Genomic DNA, 19,553 nt, shown 5'->3' with positions numbered 1-19,553 from the left:
GCAAGGATAAGAAATTTTTAGAGAAGTTTGTTTGTTTTGGTTTGGTTTTTGCTTTGCTTTGCTTTGCTTTGGTGGGACAAATACCTGCATGCTTGTAGGCTGATGGGGAAAAACCCATTCGAGACATTTGGTTGGGGGTGGGGAGGAGACAGACACGACTGAGACGGACTGGTTACTCCTCTCTACAGTAACTTAAGATGGCCACCGCTTGAGAAGCAGAAGTTTCCTCAGAGGGCATTCAGGCTCCTATTAGGGTAAAAAGTTGGAAGAATGTTCATACAGGGAGTGAATACACAGGGAACTTTGCTAACAATGGGTTATGAATTCCAAAGGTCGCACCGAAAGGATTTCAAAGCATAAGGAAAGATGGGAACTGGGACAGAAAGAAAATGAGCAGAATTCCATGGGGGTTAGAATAAAGGATGAGAGATGACCTAGAAGCCTGGGGTTGCTCGATGAGGCTGACATAAACAGAAGTACGTGAAACGGTGAGGTGAGTCCTGGTGCACCCAAGGCGAGCATTGGTTAGGGGCTGGAGAAGGCTGAGGGTCTGCAGACGTCATCTTCCCACCTTTATGTTTGGCAGGAACAGCTCAGCAGGTTAGCAAGCTGTGGACTGAGCAGTGGATTTTTCCCCCTATCTCTTTGACTCCAAGGGTATTTATTGTTCAGTTGCCAGTGCAGGAAGCGGGGACAGACTTTTTTCCAGGCCTTCATTTCACTGCTTTAGAAAATCAACTGTGCAGGGCTGTGAGATCTGTCAGGCAGCCCGCACTGACTCTACTCCAGTCTCTACCTTTCACAGAGCTGATTATTTGGTAAAATTCTCTTGATACATTTCAAAAGAGACTTTCATGGGAAACCCAAATGCATTTAATGCCACCTTGGCAGAGCAACGCTGCACTGAGTCATCAAGTCAAGAGCTCGCCAACTCCTCCCTTTGTTTAAACAGAAATCCAGGACTGATATAAACCCAGAGTATCTTTGCAAACCATAAGGCCGACCCTCTTCTTTCCCTGTTTTCACCCCTGTAACAAATGTTGTTCCAGAAATATTTCCTGGACAGCAGAGATGAGTGAACAAGAAAAGCACTCTCCAATAAAGCATACATGCTATCTAAAATATTTTACCATGGGGTAGCTATATTGAGAAACAATCTTGTACTTTAATAAAATTGAAATTTAGTACAAAAGTCACTCCAATGAGAGTTCAGAGATTGTGCTTAGCTTCCACAAACTGGAGTTTTTACATTGAAAAGATGTATTGTTAATCCGCTGCTGGGAACTGCCCATTGGCTGAGCATGTTTGCCAGAACTGGAAGACACGAACTGCTCAAGAAATTTCCCTAGAAATTTAAGAACTGTTTGCTTCAGTTATAGCACTGGTTGGCTTCTTCTCTGGGACTGAGGGTTTGGCAAAAATGGTTTTTAGTATTGATAATGGCAAGTTAGAGTATGGCATTCATATATAAAAATGAGGTGAAGGAATTCTAAGTAACTATAACAAACTGTGACATGTGCAAATGCTTACTTCCTGAAGATTGATTTTGATTTTACTAATGAGACCAGAGATGACACCACGGCCATGTGTGGTAAGGAATTATGCATTGGCCTGCAGATCCTGTTCGTGCCTGTGGTCTCCTTGATTGCATTGGTAACCATTTTCCTGTCCTCCTAATGACACGAAATCTCCTAATGACATGAAATATCTGTCTCTCCACAGTCCCAGAAATCATAACAGGGGACATGGAGTCAGCCATGGCAGTGGACTTGAACCCTTGGGTGGAATATGAATTTAGAGTGGTTGCCACCAACCCAATTGGGACTGGAGATCCGAGCACCCCATCTCGAATGATCCGCACCAACGAAGCAGGTGAGTCAGAATTCTATTTGATATGACCCCAATCACTTTGAAAGCAAGCTGAGTTGACCATGATTGCTTGCGTTAGTATAATTTTTTTCCTGATTCATTTATCTACACATCATAAAATCATCTTGGTTAAAATAATTCTTTCCTTTATTTGTTTTCTGACCTTTTCCTTACTTGTTTCTACAAATAAAGGTGTCTACATGCTTCAATTTCTTCCCAACCCTGCACCCATCTTCAAGTTATCATGAAATTGAAGTTTTTTCTTCTAATGACATACTTATTAATATAGCAAATCTATAAGTTAAGAATAGGTTGGCTCACCTTTTTTTCTCCAGTGATAACAGTTACCTTTAATTACAGGGCGCTTCCTTAAAATTCTTTATATTGCCCTTCACCATCTGCCCTGGTATAAATTAGACTTTAAAAAGACATAGTCTTAAATCACTGCCTGCTTGACATCTATGCGTAAAATAAATACCCATCTGCTTCCTGACCTAGAAAACACATCCTTCTTCTGGTCTGTTAGAGTGAAGTATTTCTGATAAAATATTTCTAGTTACCACATAAAGGGAACAAAGTTTTATTTTTTAATTTTTTTATTGATTTTTGAGAGAGAGAGGAAGGGAGAGAGAGAAACATCGATGTGAGAGCCAGGCATGGATTGGCTGCCTCTTGCATGCCCTCTACTGGGGATCAAGCCTGCAACCACCAGTGTCCAACCAACTGAGCCATATAGGCCAGGGCAACAGTTTTTTTTTTTTAAGATAATTTGCCTATCACCTGGATGAAGCAGAACAAAAACATTTTTTAGTAGAGCTTTGATTACTGTGGACAAAGTTTTATTGAGATTAATCTTTTATGTTCTTATAAAATTGGATATAAAAATACCTAATAGGGCACTAGCTTAGGCAAACAGAAATGTCAATAATGTTGATGAGAACAATCTGAAAACAATAGAGAAATGGAAGGGGTAGATTGCAGATACACACAGAGAAAAAAAAATTAATGACTTTCAACTCAGTGATAATATATGAACCTCAATAATTATTAGAATACAAGTGCATTGAGAATGAGGATTTTGTCTTATTTGTTCACTGGTCTGTCTCCAGCACCTAAACAGTGTCAGGCACTAGTGTTCCATGTGTCTTTTTTGAAAGATTAAAAGGCAATATTCCTTTTTTGTCTTTTATGTCCTTAAGCACACCAGTACCTGTATCAGAGACACATGTACATAGAAAACTAAGAATTTATTGTGTCCATTTTGCATTATAGTTACAAATTGGACCAAAAATGTGATTTTTGACTTTTTACAAATTGAATAAAGCTCATAATAATTAAAATAAGCTATCAAAAGAGTTGATTCTTTCTCTAAAACACACTAGGTCTGATCCTTTAGAGGGAGAAAAAAAGTGTTTCTCTAAAACACACTTTTTTTTAAAAAAAAAAAAAGGAAGAAAAAAAGAAAAGAATCCCAAATGTTCAACTTATTACATTGTGTAATTAACCAGACAAGGTATTCAAACTCTTTCCATATAAAATTTAAGCGACCAAGTAGCCTAAATAGGTTGAAAAAGATTCATTCACAGAAAATCCATCTTTTCTGCTTTTGTGATTTGCCTATTACATATTGCTTTTTTTTTTGGCTACTTTTTCAATAGTATGAGTTTAAACGAACATTAATTGCCTGGTTGGATTTTCATGCATTCATAAAATCAGCCACGCTTTCATTGTGTACAGGTGCTCATTAATTAAGAATATAACAGGTTAGTCATTCCTCATTTTGTGTACTCGCTGTGCAGATATTGAAATAACTGCCAATATTAGTACTTCTGCATACACATTTTCTGAAAAAGCTCTGCCTTATTTTGCATATTGTTAATCATGTTTAAACAAAGGCGAAGATTACCGCCTAATTCAAAGGCTCTCTATAAATATTCATTTCGAAAATAAATAACCCATTTGGGATGAATAATCCTTTTAGACTTTTTATAGTATAAATCCCCTCGTACTGTTAAAAACTATTTTAGTAAAAAAAAAAAACACACAACATAAAACAAAACGTATTTTTCCAGTTCAAATGTATTTAGATGCATTTTTAAAGATTTCCCCCTCATCTATTTCTACATCTACCTCAATCATACAGCTCCTGTCTCTCCATTTTATCAAGTTCTATATACTTGACATACTTTAGCCCATTAAAATCTTATGGAAGAGAAGAGAAATAACATGAAAAATGCATGAAATGCTCTCCTTTGAAATCGAGTTGGGGAAGGCTTGTACTGCCTACTTTATTCTTCCAGTGCTTATACCACACAGGGTTAGAGCTACTAATGGTGTTGAACCAAGTGTTGAGTTTTGTGCCTGTGTTGTCAGGCAGCACAAATTAAAAGGGACACCAATATCCTGAGATGTTCTCTCAAGTGGCACACTCTGCCTCTATTAAGTACATGTCCTATGTTTTAAAAGATGATCCTGTTCTAATGGACCAAGTAAACTTTGAAAATCAATGGAGCTACTTAGAAAAGATCTCCCATTGAGGATATGAAGTTGAAAGTTTCGTGTCCCTTTAAAATTCTCTTATTTACTAGAATATTCTAAATCCCAAAGCAGCTTTAGTAAAGCATTTTTGCCTTAGAATTGCTCCTTTCCCACACACCAAAAAGTTAATTTTTCTTTGCAATTTCCTCTAAGATATAGTTTGAATTTTCTAGTCATCAAAACACTGTTAGTAGTCAATAAATATAAAATAAATTGGTTCAGTCTGACTTTTTGTTATTAAGGTGTCAAAATAGTAATATAAATATGTTTTTTACTTTAATGTACATTTATATTTATTTATTTATAGTGCAATTTTATTACAAGTTTTAGATAGATAGAGCTATCTCTGCTATTTTATTTTAGAAACATGTTACATCATCAAAACAGTATATAAATTTGGGTTGCATAATGGAAATGCTTTCTCTATTATTTAAAAAGATGACACTCAGGAGGGAAACACATGTAAGGATATGAATTTGAATTATATGCTATGGTAGAAATGAAAAAATAAGCAAAAATGAATACAGCAACAGCAATTCTCTCATTTAATTAAACTTTAAGATTCTATAAATTACAGATTTATAGCATAATTGTTGAAAGATAAATGAAAAGGTGAAAGGATAGAGTTAACAATGTGACCTGTAATTTATGAAGTTTGATCTTCTCTGTAGGGTAAAATTTTTATTATTATCAAAGCTCTTTGTATGTATCTCAATATTTGCAGTTTCTTTATTTCAAATTATGACTAATTTTACATATCTGTAGTTAAGAGTTTGAGTTTCAGAGTTAAGCCAATCTAGATTATTGTTCTCTTCCACTTACTAGCAGTGATCTTGGTAAGAAATGTTGTTTCGAGGATCAGTTTTCTCAGTTATAAAATGGGAATAATAGTACTACCTACCTCTTTGGGTCATTGTATTAAATAATATAATGCACGTAAAGAGCTTAGCATAATGCCTGGCACTTGATGAATGCTTAATATTAGCCACTTTTTATTATTATACTTACTATTGATTTTTATTGCGTTACTACTTTATTGTGTGGAAATTTAAACCATAGTAATGATGCATAAGTTGCTTTTTTCATATTGAAGAAGCATTTTCAGGTTAAGCATATGTTCATCGATATGGTTAGAGGGATCCAGTCTCTTGGCTTGCATCCGGCTCCTCCAAAATGCTCTGCCACTGAGCAGTCTCTGCTGCAGACTTTGTGCCTTCAGGTCCTGCTACTCAACCCACCTGAACGGCTTGGGAGTCAAGAGAACCTTTCAGAGTGTGGTGCAGAGTGCAGAGCATCTGGCCTTTCCACACTGCTTTTCCTATCTAGGCAAATCTCAGTCTATAAGTAGATTGGATATTGTCCCAACATGTAGACATTTTCTTTGGTTCTCATAGCATAGATAAGACTAAAGGAGCAGAGAAAAAAAGGTGTCAAATGAAACACCATGCTTCAAAGTGTTTATTCCACATGAAAATAGTTTTTAAAGTTGCTTAGTACACAGTATTCTCTCCTGCAGAGTCTCATTTCACAGTGAAATGGAAAATGTCACACACATACTTCTGGTCACGAAAGGAAAAATATTTTTTCTACATTTAGAAGATCAATGCTTAACCAGATGAAGATGAATATCAAGTAGACAAACAGATGAAAATCCTTCCTAGCCTTAGCACTTTCTGCACTATCTCATTGTCATAAACAAGCCGAACTCTACAGAGTTTAAACATACAATGGTTTTCTTTTTCTCTCACCACTGCTGTCCAACATGCTCCATCTGATTTCTGGCTTCAGCCCCAACTATACCCAAGGCATGCTTAGGTACTAGGGCAGTCTCATTCTCCGGTTTTAAAATTTTTATTTTTATTTAAATAAAAGCTCTAATCTAACTTTCAATTCCATGTTCTTCTCCCTCCATCCCAGCACAGGCTTTTTCCTTCTTTCCACTTCCTTCCCCCACCTTCCAACTGCTGCTCTGCACACTTCCCAAGTCAGACAAAAAAATGAGGAAAAATTACTTAGGTGGTAAAATTTGTGGTTCTCAAATGGGTGTTGAGTGCTCTTCGTGATGGGATTTGTCCACATGGTGCTTTTTTCTCTTCGAAGGTGCATTGGGTACTTTGGAGACTCTCCCATCACCTAACAGGCAGCCCTATTGGGTGTGATCCCAACAAGCCTCTTCAAGCCCACCTCCCATAATGTCCACTCAGCCCACAGTAATTGTTAGGATTTTGGCCAGTGTCCAGGCTGTGAAAGAATTCACAACTGAGAGAAGAGATAGATGCAGAGAGGGGTTTGTTTTACTTTCCCCAAGGGGAAAGGGCCAGTGTACTGCTAATTAATACAAGGGCAAGAACCAAAGGGCCACCTGCTCTTTTAAGCAGGTATTGTTGCTAGGCGACAAGGAAGGGAGGGGTTTAGGTTGTGTGTTGAAGTTGAACAGATGCCAGGGGCTGTCTTGAAAAGTTATAGTTTGTTCACTTCCCAGGAGACACCCCGGCAGATGTCCTAGGGAGGTGTCTTATCAGTATTTTTCCCAAGTCTGTACAACATGCTTAGAGCAAAAGTTATGAAGGGTTCAAAAGAGGCTTGTTTGAAGGCTAAGCAGGAAGGGAACTTTCTACTAACTAGAGACACCTGGGTGTGAATTATCCCTGAGTTTTGTCAGGGAGGAGGGGGATGCAAGAGTATAGCCTTGAGAGTAGCTCATCTTGTCCCACAGTTTGAACAGAGGAGCCAACAATCTTGGGGTTTAATTGCCAGTGCTTCTCATAAATTGTGCAAGGCCACAGCAAGGAAAAAGAGAGGCCTTTTTCCTATCCTTACAGTAATTATTTCCCATTGCTGTGCTGCCAAATTCTAGAAATGCAGTGTTCCCAAGAACTAATTTGCTCTCTGCTCTAACAACATTGTATGGGGCTGGGCCATCATACAAAATTCTGAACCTCACAGCATCAGCCAGTGTGAGGAGTGAGCATCTGTACTCTCCGCAGTAGTGACTTTGCTCCCCTTCTCACTTAGCGTGAGGAGGAAATGACACTCCCACTTCCCTTCTGTCGACAGCTGGAGGTGCAGAAAGATGCCATAGCACATCCTTCTGCTACACTGACAACCCTCTTCCAGAACATTCTTTTGCCAAAATTCTATATCTATAGGAGCTAGAGGGGGTAATAGGAAAGGGTCATGAAATTTTGTTTCTCTATTTCTTAACAATTCAATGGTTTCATCTAGCCCACCTCACTTTAGCATCTGAGGTTACATGTGACTCATCCCAAGTCCAGAAAAGACTCATTTAACTTCCTACTGCAGTTTCTTTAGTGTTATACATTATCTTCCAACTTCTGCAAGGATCTTGCTTTGTTCCTAGTTGTATCTTTACAGTTCTTGCCCATGACAATTACTTAGGAAATTTCACTGAGCTAAAAAGTTATGGAAGGAACACAGTAAAATACTATTATAGATAGTATTTTACTATTAGAGATAGAGTTAGATTAATTTTCTCTGGGGGTATGTGGATTTGCCTTATAAATGGCATTTAATTGGACTTTAAAGGGCAAACCAAATAGGACTCAAGCAGAATTATTTATAGGGGTAAATTAAAACTATCATTGTCAGGCACTGGTGTGTACAGAGAAAAGGCACACGGCTATGGGATTTTTAAAAGGTCTCTCCAGGATGTGTTTCTAAGAAAAATATTGTATAGAAAATATAAAACATTCAGCTGAAATAATTGGGAAATTCTAAAATAAAATGCTATTAATGAGCACTACAGCTTTCTTCAACCCAATGAGCAATTTAATTATATTAAATAAAAGAAGTGGTTCTTAGTAACATTAAGAGAAGGCAAAAATCATGTCAAGCAACAGAATTCTAAGACCAAATCTCAGTAATTAGGAAACAAGAGGAAGACAGCGTGGCTTCTACAGCAGACAGTGCTTTAAATCATGAAACCACTTTGGTCCAGGCAAGTCTTTTCTGCAAAATATATACAAGAAATAGAACTTCGATTTCAGAGGCACTTTGCAAGCCAAGATGATAACTTCAACAAATGCTTTTCTAAAAGAAACCTGATTGTTAGACATGTCTTTTACTGTGATGCAAGAACAGTAGAAGGTTTAAGCATGAAAGATAAATGGACAATGAGAGGTTATCAACCCAGGAGTAAATGTGAGACCCTCCAGTTAGACTTTTCCTAACTTCCTAGCTCTGTGATACCATCCACCAGCCCTAAATCACGAACCATGTTCCAGGCCCAGTGCTAAGCACTTGCCCTTCATCATGTCATTTAATTCTCATGTTAACTCTCTAAAGCAAGGAGTGTTTAACAGAAAACAGATGTATAGAATTTTGAACACCTGGTAAGTAAGCGACAGGGCTGGAATTCTAACCCGGGCGGTGCCTTCCAAGTTGTCTCCCTCCCCACTCCCTTCTTTCCCTTGCTTCCCCTCACGCTCTTTTTAGCACATGCACCAACGAATCTCATTCAAAGGTTGTTTTACCCACCCCCTGCTTCTACTTCCTTGTGGACCCGTATAAACAAACTTGAGAATATGAGTTGAGGTAAACACCAGTTACTGTATATACTCGCCTCCTTGGCTCGTCAGGATTACCATTCATGAAAACGTTCATACATGAAAGAAATCATACATTTCCTAATAATCTCTCTCTTTTTTTTTTTTTCCAAACCAAAAATGGTATATTGCTTAGATTTCCAAATTAAAACAAGGTGAGTCAAAATTGAAAGCACAGTTCCCATGGAGCTATGAGAACAATATTATGCAGATTCCCAAAAGGATGCTCTATTTTAAGATCACATGTTAATAGACCCGTGTTAGACTCACGTTGAACTTTCAGCACTTGCCATGGAAAGCTTCACTACTTTCTCTTTTTAAAATCTCAGTGGATAATAACACTAAATAATCTATATAAATTATAGTTCCAGACGTTGTGATAAATAATTATGAAAATAACCTTGACATGTGGGCACCATTATTATCTCCATGAGGCAACTGAAGGACAAAGAGGTTAAGAAATCTTTTCACCCAACCAGCCAAAATGGTAGACGTGGGATTCAAGCTCAGCTCTTTCTCACTTGCACAAGGACATTTTGTGCATGCCACCTTATCTACCCTGTGGGTAGGAAGAAAAGCATTATTCGAACTCTTGAGGAAACACTGCTGGTATTTTTTTATATTGGAAACTTTAAATTTAACTCTTTGAATAAAGTGAGCCTAAATGATAATCAGTTAACTGAAACACTGATGTGCTGTGTACTTCAATTCAGGTAGGAAAAAAGGTTTTTAAATGTCTCTCTAGACTCCCACCTTTACTGAATAAATAACTTCCTTTCCTTCTTTCTATTCATCTGTAACTTTCCAAACCACTCGCTGGATTAGCATGAAGCTTCTAAATAACATTTTCTCCCCAGGTCTCTAAGAAAGGTATGTTATATAATGAGCCACATAAACCTCTACTGTAGTTGATACTGGAAATTATTTAGGGTAAAAAGAGAGATTGGCAAATTATTTCATCCTGACCTCTTTGGTTTGGTTAAATTAATTAACTTGAATGTTAATTAAAGCATGTTGTTAGTGGGACTGACTTTGCTAAAACTATTATACTTAAAGTTATTTGAGATTCATGCTTAAATCCATGCATGCTTAAACTGAGGTAGTGCAGTGTATTTTGGTCACTCTGAGTGTTTGCAACAGTATTTCCAATGTATAGGATGAAAAAGAAATAATAGTCTACATATCAACATGCCAGAGAAGGCACTAAGACAGCTAAGCACTTTCAGCTTGTGGGAAAAGTATTACTTACATTATCTGTTCTTGGAAGAGCATTGCTCAGAAAGACATTCAGGAGAATCAGAGTTTAATCTGTGAACCATGCATGCAAACTTGATTCTCTAGGATAATAAACTCAGGACATTTATCAGTAGATGACTGAGGGAGAAAATCATAGAAAGTCTTACTTCACTTTCTTGGTTGCTCAAAGTGGAAATTTCTGCCAAATTTTTCATCAGTTTGTTTTTTATTTATTTATTTTCATTCAAAAAGTTAACACCTTTGAGCCCTAGCTAGTTTGGCTCAGGGGTTAGAGGATCGGCCTCGGACTGAAGGGTCTTGGGTTAGATTCTGACCAAGGGCACGTGCCCCGGTTGCAGGCTCAATCCCTGGCCCCTGTCCAGGCAAGTATGGGAGGTGGCCAATCAATGTGTCTCTCACATCGATGTTTCCCTCTCTCGGCCCCTTCCACTCAGTCTGAAAAGCAATGGGGGGGGGGGGAATATCCCCCTGGGTGAGAATTAAAAAAAAAAGGTAATACCTTTGAGAAATCTAAAACAAGTTTTTAAAAAAATAAAAGCATTAATAGACTGTGGTACTCTACGACTCTGATCTAGAGGTTCCGCACACCCTCTTTCTCGATGATGTGTGAGGTCTGAATAAAACAGGAAAGCATCTTTAATGCCTGGTCTTTCTGTGACCCAAAATTCAGGATGGTGTCCTCAAAGAAGAGGATTTGAAGTCCTAAATTTAAGGTATAAACTTAGCTATTTCAATCTAATAGACAAAGTAGTTGACTCTGGTAGATATTACCTGTAATGTTACTTGGCTGTTAGTTGTCAGGGATTAATGTGAACCGTTGCTGGGGGTGCAGAGTACACTTCTTCTTAATGCTCACCCAAGAACATTTTTTCCACTGCTTTATCAGAGAGAGTAGAAGGGAGGGAAGGAGGGAGAGAGAGAGAGAAACATTGATGTGAGAGAGACATATCAACTGGTTGCCCACTGGTTGCCTCCCTCACACACCCTGATCAGGGACAGGGAGCAAACATTGACTGGGACTCGAACCTTCTACCCTTTGGTGAGTGGACTAATGCTCTAACCACTGAGCACACCAGCCAGGGTCACACTTTTTTTTTTTTTTTAAATAAACAAATGCTACTAAGAGAATATATAATGGCATAATATTAACAAATTAACTTGCTTCCACTATTTATTTGACTGTGCAGTGATAGTCACAATATTCAGAACTCTGAGATCAGCCACTGAGGGAAATTTGGGAACCTCACATCCCTTCCTTTTCACACATACAATCAAACCAGCTCCTCTCCTGTGCGCCTTTCCCATACCGTACTCTGGAAAGGGATTTCCAGTTAGTCCTGTGTACCACTGCTTTTGGGACATGGTGTCAAGGCACACTGATATGACACAGGTTGTTATATGTAGTATGACATATAACTATGACTACTACCCAAAAAACTCATGGCAGAGGATTCACTTGTTCATATAAGACATATTCACAGGTATTGCTGTAACACCATCATTTTTTCTCAGTTGAATTCCTTGTTATTTCTTAAATGATAGACAAAGGGATAGCCAATTCTGTGTAATTCTGAGGGAATTTATGAGCCAGAATTCCACATTTGAGCAATCTTTTTTTTTTTTTTAAATTCTCACCCAAGGATATCTTTTTTAAATTGATTTGAGAGAGAGGGGAAGGGAGAGAGAGAGAAGCATCGATATGAGAGAGAAACAGCCATCAGTTGCCTACCATACACATCCCAACCAGGGATCGAGCATGCAATTGAGGTATGTGCTCTAACCTGGAATCGAACCCACAACCTTTTGGTGTACAGGCTGATGCTCCAACCAACTGAACTACCCAGCCAAGGCGAGTAATCTTTAGTATATAAGTAACTATGAGAAAAGAAAGATTGGTAGCTGCTGTTGTGTGTATGCTTCCACATAGGCATGAGCAAGGGAAGAGCTCATGTTTATGGAGCAAAGTGCCCAGGGACACTGAAGTTTGGGCCCCAGCAAATATGCTTTAGTTGTTTCCATGGAGCCAATTATATATTCACAGACTTTTCTACCTCCTCGACCCAAGGAGAATGTTTTTTTCTTTCTAGTAGAATATAAATTCTACATAAGTTTTTCTGGTATATAAATGCTGTGTGAGTATCTACCAGTAATTAATAGTCTTTCATAGAGGTAGGTAATATATGGGAGTGAATTTATTGCTTATGAGTATATCAATGTTGTTTAAAAACTATATTCTGAGATATAAATCCAACGCTGAAGTGTAAAATTGCTAATGCAGGCTCATAGCCTGGAAAATGATTTCTTTTAATAGTTTTCTTCATTTAACAGTTCTTCATTTGAAAATGTTTCCTTTCAACTGCAGATTTTGTGGTTTGGCACAGAGAAGGGGAAATTTATTCCTTTGACACATTTATTCTTTTAATATTTATTTGCAAAAGTTTCACCCGGTGCTTATATATTTTGCAGTTTGCAGAGAGATTCATTCTTAGCTTTTTAAAAAATGTTTATTCATTTAAATAAGTTTTCAGTCCGTGGAAGTGTTACTGATTTCTTTAGAGCTCTTTTGGGGGTTCTCGTAAAGCAGAAATGCCAGTGTCAACCTGTGGATTTCCCAGGGAGTCTGCAAGCCCTAAAACCACAGAAAAGAGTCACAGCACTAGAAAGGAGGAAAACTGTAGGATGAAATCTAACTAACCATTAGTAGATGCCCTTAACTATAGTGTTAATTATAATTTTGACCTTGCTACCACATAGCATTTACAAGAGGACTAGTTGAGGAATGCAGTGTGTGGACATAAAAAATATCTATGATTCATAGATTTGAAAGCAGGGCATGTGTCACAAACATTTCGTTTTAATACTGAATATCAGCACTCTAACTTTGAAACCAACTTTGATTTATTTCAGGATTATACCCAACCTGAGTAGGCTAAAGATGGGTTCTTATTGTAAGGAAACAAATTACACATCTTTTCACTCTCTGCCCATTTTTATCCACAGTTCCAAAGACAGCACCCACCAACGTAAGTGGAAGAAGCGGAAGGAGGCATGAGTTAGTCATTGCCTGGGAGGTAAGAAAGCCTGTACTCAGACGTCAGAAATTGTTGATTCCGTAGGAAATAGAGCCACATATCTAGTATCTGTACTTGGTACAGAGAGACTGAGCAATTTCTGATTATAGTAGGTGAAGAAACACTTTGAGCATGCATTACTCAGATATTACCAACATCACCCTTTCTCATTTTCATAACAGGCCCCAGATGACTTTTCTCCAAGCCTGTGGAAAGCCTTCCTGTCACATAGGCTATCTCAGAATAAAGTTTGAGTAATTAAAACACATCCTCTCATATGCTAATTCAGATGTTTGTTTGGCTTAGCTCGATATTTAGCTGTTTCACAATTAAGTAGCAGCCTTGACTTATGTGGAGACTAAAACCATTGGGGAGGAAGAAATTGACCCCCACAGACTTTGTGGCCTGGTGCCTTGCTTATCTCATTTATCCCGTACAACTATCCTATTAGTGGGGATAACTTTCCTTGTATTAAAAATTATGAAACCGAGGAGGCAGAGTTTAAGTACTTTCTCTGAGAAGCAGTAGAATTGGGACTTTGATTATAAAATTTATGTTCTTTTGTCTCCCTCACCATTTGATTTTGAAAATTTCTTGTCGAAGGAAAGAAGTGTGAGAGGTACATTTATTTTTCATGAAGCCACCTTCCTTTTTATGATGATAAATTACCTTATTATTCTATATAGCTATGTAGCTCACAAAACTATGCCTTAGAATATGGAAATGGAATTTAAATGAATATGTCTGCTGGAGAAAACCAAACAAATTCCTGACACTCTCTAAGAACTATGGTAAAATACACAGAAAAACTTCCTTTCGCAGTAAGAAATTTGCCATCACCTCATCCTCTATCCTGTTCTTATGACCATTCCCCTCTTTTTCAATAAAACATTTTGTCTTCTTTTGATTTCTGCAGAGGTATTAACTTCCCAATACCTGAACTTCACTGAGATCAAATCTCTCTAAATGAAATTGCCTTCCCTGTATCAATTTTGTGCCAAAGTCAGCTCAGGCTGCTGTAACAAAAATTGTATAGACTGGGTGGCTTATAAATGACAGAAATTTATTTTTCTCAGTTCTGGAGGCTGGAAGTCTCTGATCAAAGCACCAGCAGGTTGAGGTCTGGTGAGGCCCGATTCCTGGTTCATAGAGTCACTTTCTCACTGTGTCCTCACATGGCAGAGAGGCAAGCGAGCCCTCCAGTCTCTTTTATGAGCACTGATCCCATCCATGAGGGCTTTTCCCTGATAACCAAATCACCCACCAAAGGTCCTTCTGATAGCATTGCATTAAGAGTCAGAATTTCATCACATAAATTTGGGAGGGGATATAAAATTCAATCTATAGTACTTTGATTTAATAGTCTCTGTCTCTTTTACTCCACTCAATACAGTTTTTCCTCAAAGCAAAATTTAAAAGAAAAAAATTTTTAGCAAATATTTATTGAGTGCCTCCAATGTGTCAAGCATTGTGCTAGGCAGTGGCTGGTAACCACTCCATTGACTAGTGCATCACATATACTCCTTTTTATGATGCGCAACTGAGGCCCATTTAACAAATTTAAATGCAGGCAATAAAGTACAGGAAGTTTCTTGAACAAATATTGTATTCCAACTTTTTCATATGTTAGTAAAGCACAAAAGCAATTAAAAAAAAAACAGTAGAAGAAAGGTCTTAAATTAATGTGTCCTAGATTTTCTGTGCTAGGAGCTCTGCAGGGCATCCCCAGTGACAAGACTTTCCCGGCCACCAGACCATATGACACTTTTCCCCAATATGTTAAATTCTAGTGTGGCATCCAAGGACCTTTGTTTCATACACAGGACTAATTGGAGCAAATGTGTTTCACTTCAGGAGTTTTCCGTTCTCTTGGTACTTTCCTTAAATACCAACTACTAGCATTTAATTTTTCATCCTTTATCTTTAAAGCTTTTTAAATTTCCAATGACTGCCAAGTGATCATGCTACGTTGGATTTTAATGTAGTATAAAGATTTGAGTCTCCTTTTCTCTAGTTATCCATAATTTTTAAAAAATGTAACTTTTGGAAGAAGTAGGGTTTTTAATCGATTATTTTGCTTATAATTAATTGCATTTTTCTTCTTCAGCCAGTATCCGAAGAGTTTCAGAATGGGGAAGGCTTCGGCTATATCGTGGCGTTCAGGCCCAACGGAACACGTGGCTGGAAGGAGAAAATGGTGACGTCCTCTGAAGCGTCCAAGTTCATTTATCGAGATGAAAGTGTCCCTCCTCTCACTCCCTTTGAAGTGAAAGTTGGCGTTTATAACAATAAAGGGGATGGACCTTTCAGTCAAATTGTGGTCATATGTTCAGCTGAAGGAGGTCAGTTTCTTCATCATTATTATTTTTAGTCATAGTTTTTAACATTTTATTTTGTTATATGAATGAGACATTACTGTACAAATATTACAAAATGCAGATACAGCAGAAGGGAAATAAAACTCAACTATTGCCTCACTACACTTTTTAGATACATTTTTCCAGACTTTTTCCAAATAATTTTCATATAAAAAAATTGATCATTCCATATATGTTGCTTCAGGTCTTCATTTTCTAATGATTTATGGCAAATACCTTTCCGTGATAATAACAATATTAGTAATGACCACAGTGTATTCTATTCTCCAGAGGGACATTTAAACAACCTTCTATGGTATGAAATTTAGGTAATTTTATATTTTACCCTCCCTGCTAAATTTAAATTTCTACTAAATAAATTTAAATAAGGAATCCATTTGTGTGATCAATAAGTATTGATGACTGACGGCATACACTCAGCGTTGTCCTGGTAAAGAAGTTTCAGACAGGCTTTTCTGTTGGAAGCCTTCCATGTGTGATATCGTTCAGTCCCCTTGACAATGTTGCCTGATAGGCACTACCCTTTGTAGAGAGAAAGAAATTAAAGTTCAGAAAAGTTAAAGGTTACGCAGCTCGTAATTGAGATTAAACTCAGGTCTGTGTAATGATTAAATCCTTGGTTTTTCTGCAGCACACTACCTTCCTGTGCTCAACCTCATGTGATTCTCAACATAAAGCTACTAGGTAGGCAGGACCTAATAGGCAGCTTCCTACATCAAAATCCTGGGTTCTGTCAGGTTTTAAAACAAAAATCCAATTTTTGGAGTGAGAGAAAGCATGATAGATCTTACCCTTATAATTAGCTTTTCTTCAAGTCCTTTTTCTATTCAAGTGCAGAATTTCAGTTGGCCCCGAGAGTAAAAATAATGCCTTCCATTCCCTAAATTTGACAAACGGTTGAGAAAATGTTCCACACTTATGTGACCTTCCAAATAATTACTGTCTTTATAAACCGACCCTTTTACTTCCTTTGTTCCCACATCTGTGACTTAAAAAACTGAAGAGAATTATTAATCTTTTGGCACTAAAGTTCATAGGGGGTTATAAACAAGGACCTTTGAATATTGAAGCACAAAAGTAGTGTCTGATTTATGTAAGATGTAGTTTCAGTACAAGCTGCCTTGTATTTGTATAACACAGAGCCGAATTTTAAAGCAGAGACAGGAAGTTTATCCTGGCATAAGAATGACTGGGAGAGTAAAGACCCAAGTAATAACAGGGAATTCTAGATGCTCCAATGAAATAGCCGTGCACCCAACATCTCAAGTTTCCGATGGGTTTCAGATAGAGCTGGTGGGCCGCATTAGTTATATTAACTCTTACAACCAAATTTGAGTTAGGAATCTCAAGCCCCAAGCTACTTTTCAGGAAACTGAGGCTCAGAGAGGTTAAGTAACATGCTCAGATTGACACCAGGAAGTGACAGGGTTGTAAATGACTGTAGTTCAGTGGCAGACCTGGGATTTGAACCTAGGTCTGTATGACTCCGAAGCTCACACTTTTAGCCACTATCCTATACTATCTCATCAAGAATGTACATAATATTTTGTTATTGTATTATATTATTTTATATAATAATATTTTGTATTATGTTACATTAAAAATCTATTTTGAACTACATGTTTTATTCAGGAGGTGCTTAATCTTGTTGCTTTAAAATTTTTCCACCTAATCATCTAGCACATAGCCCCAAAGGTTACTTGAGATGAATTTGAGGTGTTTGTACACATGTTTTGTACGGTAACACCAGTGCTGCCTTTAAGAAATCCAGGTTTATACTTTTCTTGTCAACTTTTGCTTTGAAATTAAATTATAGCAGCTACCATGGATTGTTTATACTGTGTTTCCTTAACCTTGAAATGGCTTGCCTTTGGAGATTTCTCTTTCAAGCTAGATAGGAAATATGCATATTTTCTTTCAAAGACACTGAGGTTGCTACTGTAACATGTCATAGTAACATTTCATTTATTTTGGTAAAATGAAATATGAAAAATATCAGGCAGATTAAATCTGGACAGAGTCTGCTTTTGTCCTGACAATAAAATTCAAATATTTATTTGGCATTTGTTCACTAATTAAATTTACTAATTTGGACCTTCATGTATAAATATGAGTCAAGTTTTAGCATCATTAAGTTATGTCAACTAAGAAAGGCAGTGCAATGGAAAGGAAGAGCAAGTGCCTGGAGCCAGCAGAGCCCGAGTTCAGTCTGCCCACACTAACTGTGTGATCCTGTGCAGTTTATCCATCTCTCTGAGCCTTACCTTCCTCCATTTAGAAAATGAAAGTCTTGAACTGGAACATCCTCGAAGCCATTACAAATCTAAACCTGAAATTTTGTCAATTTATTCTACAGCCTAAAATATTCATTTAAATCTTAACTGTCCCAGAAGAAGCAGTAATAACAGATCCACTTTGGTTATATAATAAAAAGAAGGAACTCAACACCTTTGTTTAGTCACTTGGCAAATTGCTTTACTTGAAAAGGAGTAACATTTTCAAGATTGAACCATTTTTAAAGAGCCAAGGCCTGTAATAAACTCATAAAATAATATATTGTGCTCATGCCCATGCAGATGACTCTGGATGTTCATACAGGTTCATACAGGTGCAGCGTAGCCCAGAGCCCAACTGATCTGATGGAGACTGTATTTCTCCATAAGACAAATTCTGCATTTTTGTTCTTTCATTAGCCTAGTTCACTTGTTTATCACCTTAAAATCTCTTTGTATTTTAGATAAGTTTATGTAAAGGACGAGAGGAGTGAGACTGGCTTTCTAGTTCTGTGGAGGGGCACTGTCCTTCCTTTTCACATCACAAATACCTGGTGTATGCCTAGAGCTGACCCCAAGTCAGGAAGAAAGCGTGCTAGATGCCGCATCAAATGCAGCCGACAGAGTTCATGTTGATTGGAGGGAAGCACAGAACACAAGGACTTCAAGACACGCCTTACAGTACTAGCTCTCGCCCTGTTTCCCACTGGCACGTGGATGATGGGTGACATTTCACACCCAGAACACACTCCCATCGGTGCTTACGTGCATTCGCTATACCTTCCATTCTTTTCTTTTCCTCTCGAGAAAGCCTATAGAAATGCAAACGAGAATTACCTTATCATAGTGAAAACCACGAATGTGATCTGTTATTAAAAGGACTGATCATTTCTATGTAGTGATACTTGTTAAATCCCTTGGGAAATGGCTTTCCCTCATGACTCTGAAGTTGGTGGTTGCCCTAGAGTTGTCAGAAAAGCTCCAAGATTTCCACAACAGAAGTAACCCTGAATTGCTCTGTCAGTGCCAAGCAGCATCTGACATAAGCCTGGAAAGAGAGACATTTTGCCTGCCAGGACTTCCATGCACCCTGCACATATATTGATTATCTATACTCTTTAAACCAAGCAAGAATTACGTGCACTATAACCCTGGCTTGACTTCAGATCCGAGGGTATGGTATAATCCTGTACAGTACCCTCATTTTGGAAACAATTCTAATTTTTTAAAAGAGTAGCAAAGGTTCAACATAAGTGATATTAAAAAGCATGGTAGAAGTGATAAAAGTGATTTTTTTTCAAGATGAAAAATCAGATTGACTTTTACTTCCATATTTCTAGAAATACTTATTTGTCAAACTTACATCTATTTTCCATTTAATTCTCATTACTACAGCTTTTGAAAGGGAAAGGACCTGAGCATTCAATTACATCTAACAGAAAAATGTGGGAAAAATTCGATATAGATTAATTATAGATGGAAATATTTGTTTATTTGTGATGCCCTTTCTAGTTTTGTTGTTGTTGTTGTTTTGGCTTTTGTCTTGTATGTAAAATGTGTGCTGCTTTTATTTTTATTAAAACCAAAAAAACCTCTCCTCGT

At 37.6% G+C, this 19,553-nt stretch overlaps 1 protein-coding gene across 1 annotated transcript in view; it reads left to right on the top strand.

Annotated features, from left to right (window-relative positions):
• The window catches only part of CNTN5 (contactin 5), a 968,886-nt gene that overhangs the window by 911,982 nt on the left and 37,351 nt on the right, over positions 1-19,553 (top strand). Inside the window, exons 18-20 of the mRNA XM_081155637.1 lie at positions 1,723-1,872; positions 13,230-13,300; positions 15,408-15,642. Of these exons, the coding sequence (XP_081011763.1) occupies positions 1,723-1,872; positions 13,230-13,300; positions 15,408-15,642 (456 nt within the window). The remainder of the gene's footprint in view (positions 1-1,722; positions 1,873-13,229; positions 13,301-15,407; positions 15,643-19,553) is intronic.

This window comes from Miniopterus schreibersii (genome assembly GCF_964146895.1).
Source record: "Miniopterus schreibersii genome assembly, chromosome: 12".
In the NCBI taxonomy this organism is placed as follows: Eukaryota; Metazoa; Chordata; class Mammalia; order Chiroptera; family Miniopteridae; genus Miniopterus; species Miniopterus schreibersii.
This window is presented reverse-complemented; position numbering and strand designations above follow the sequence as displayed.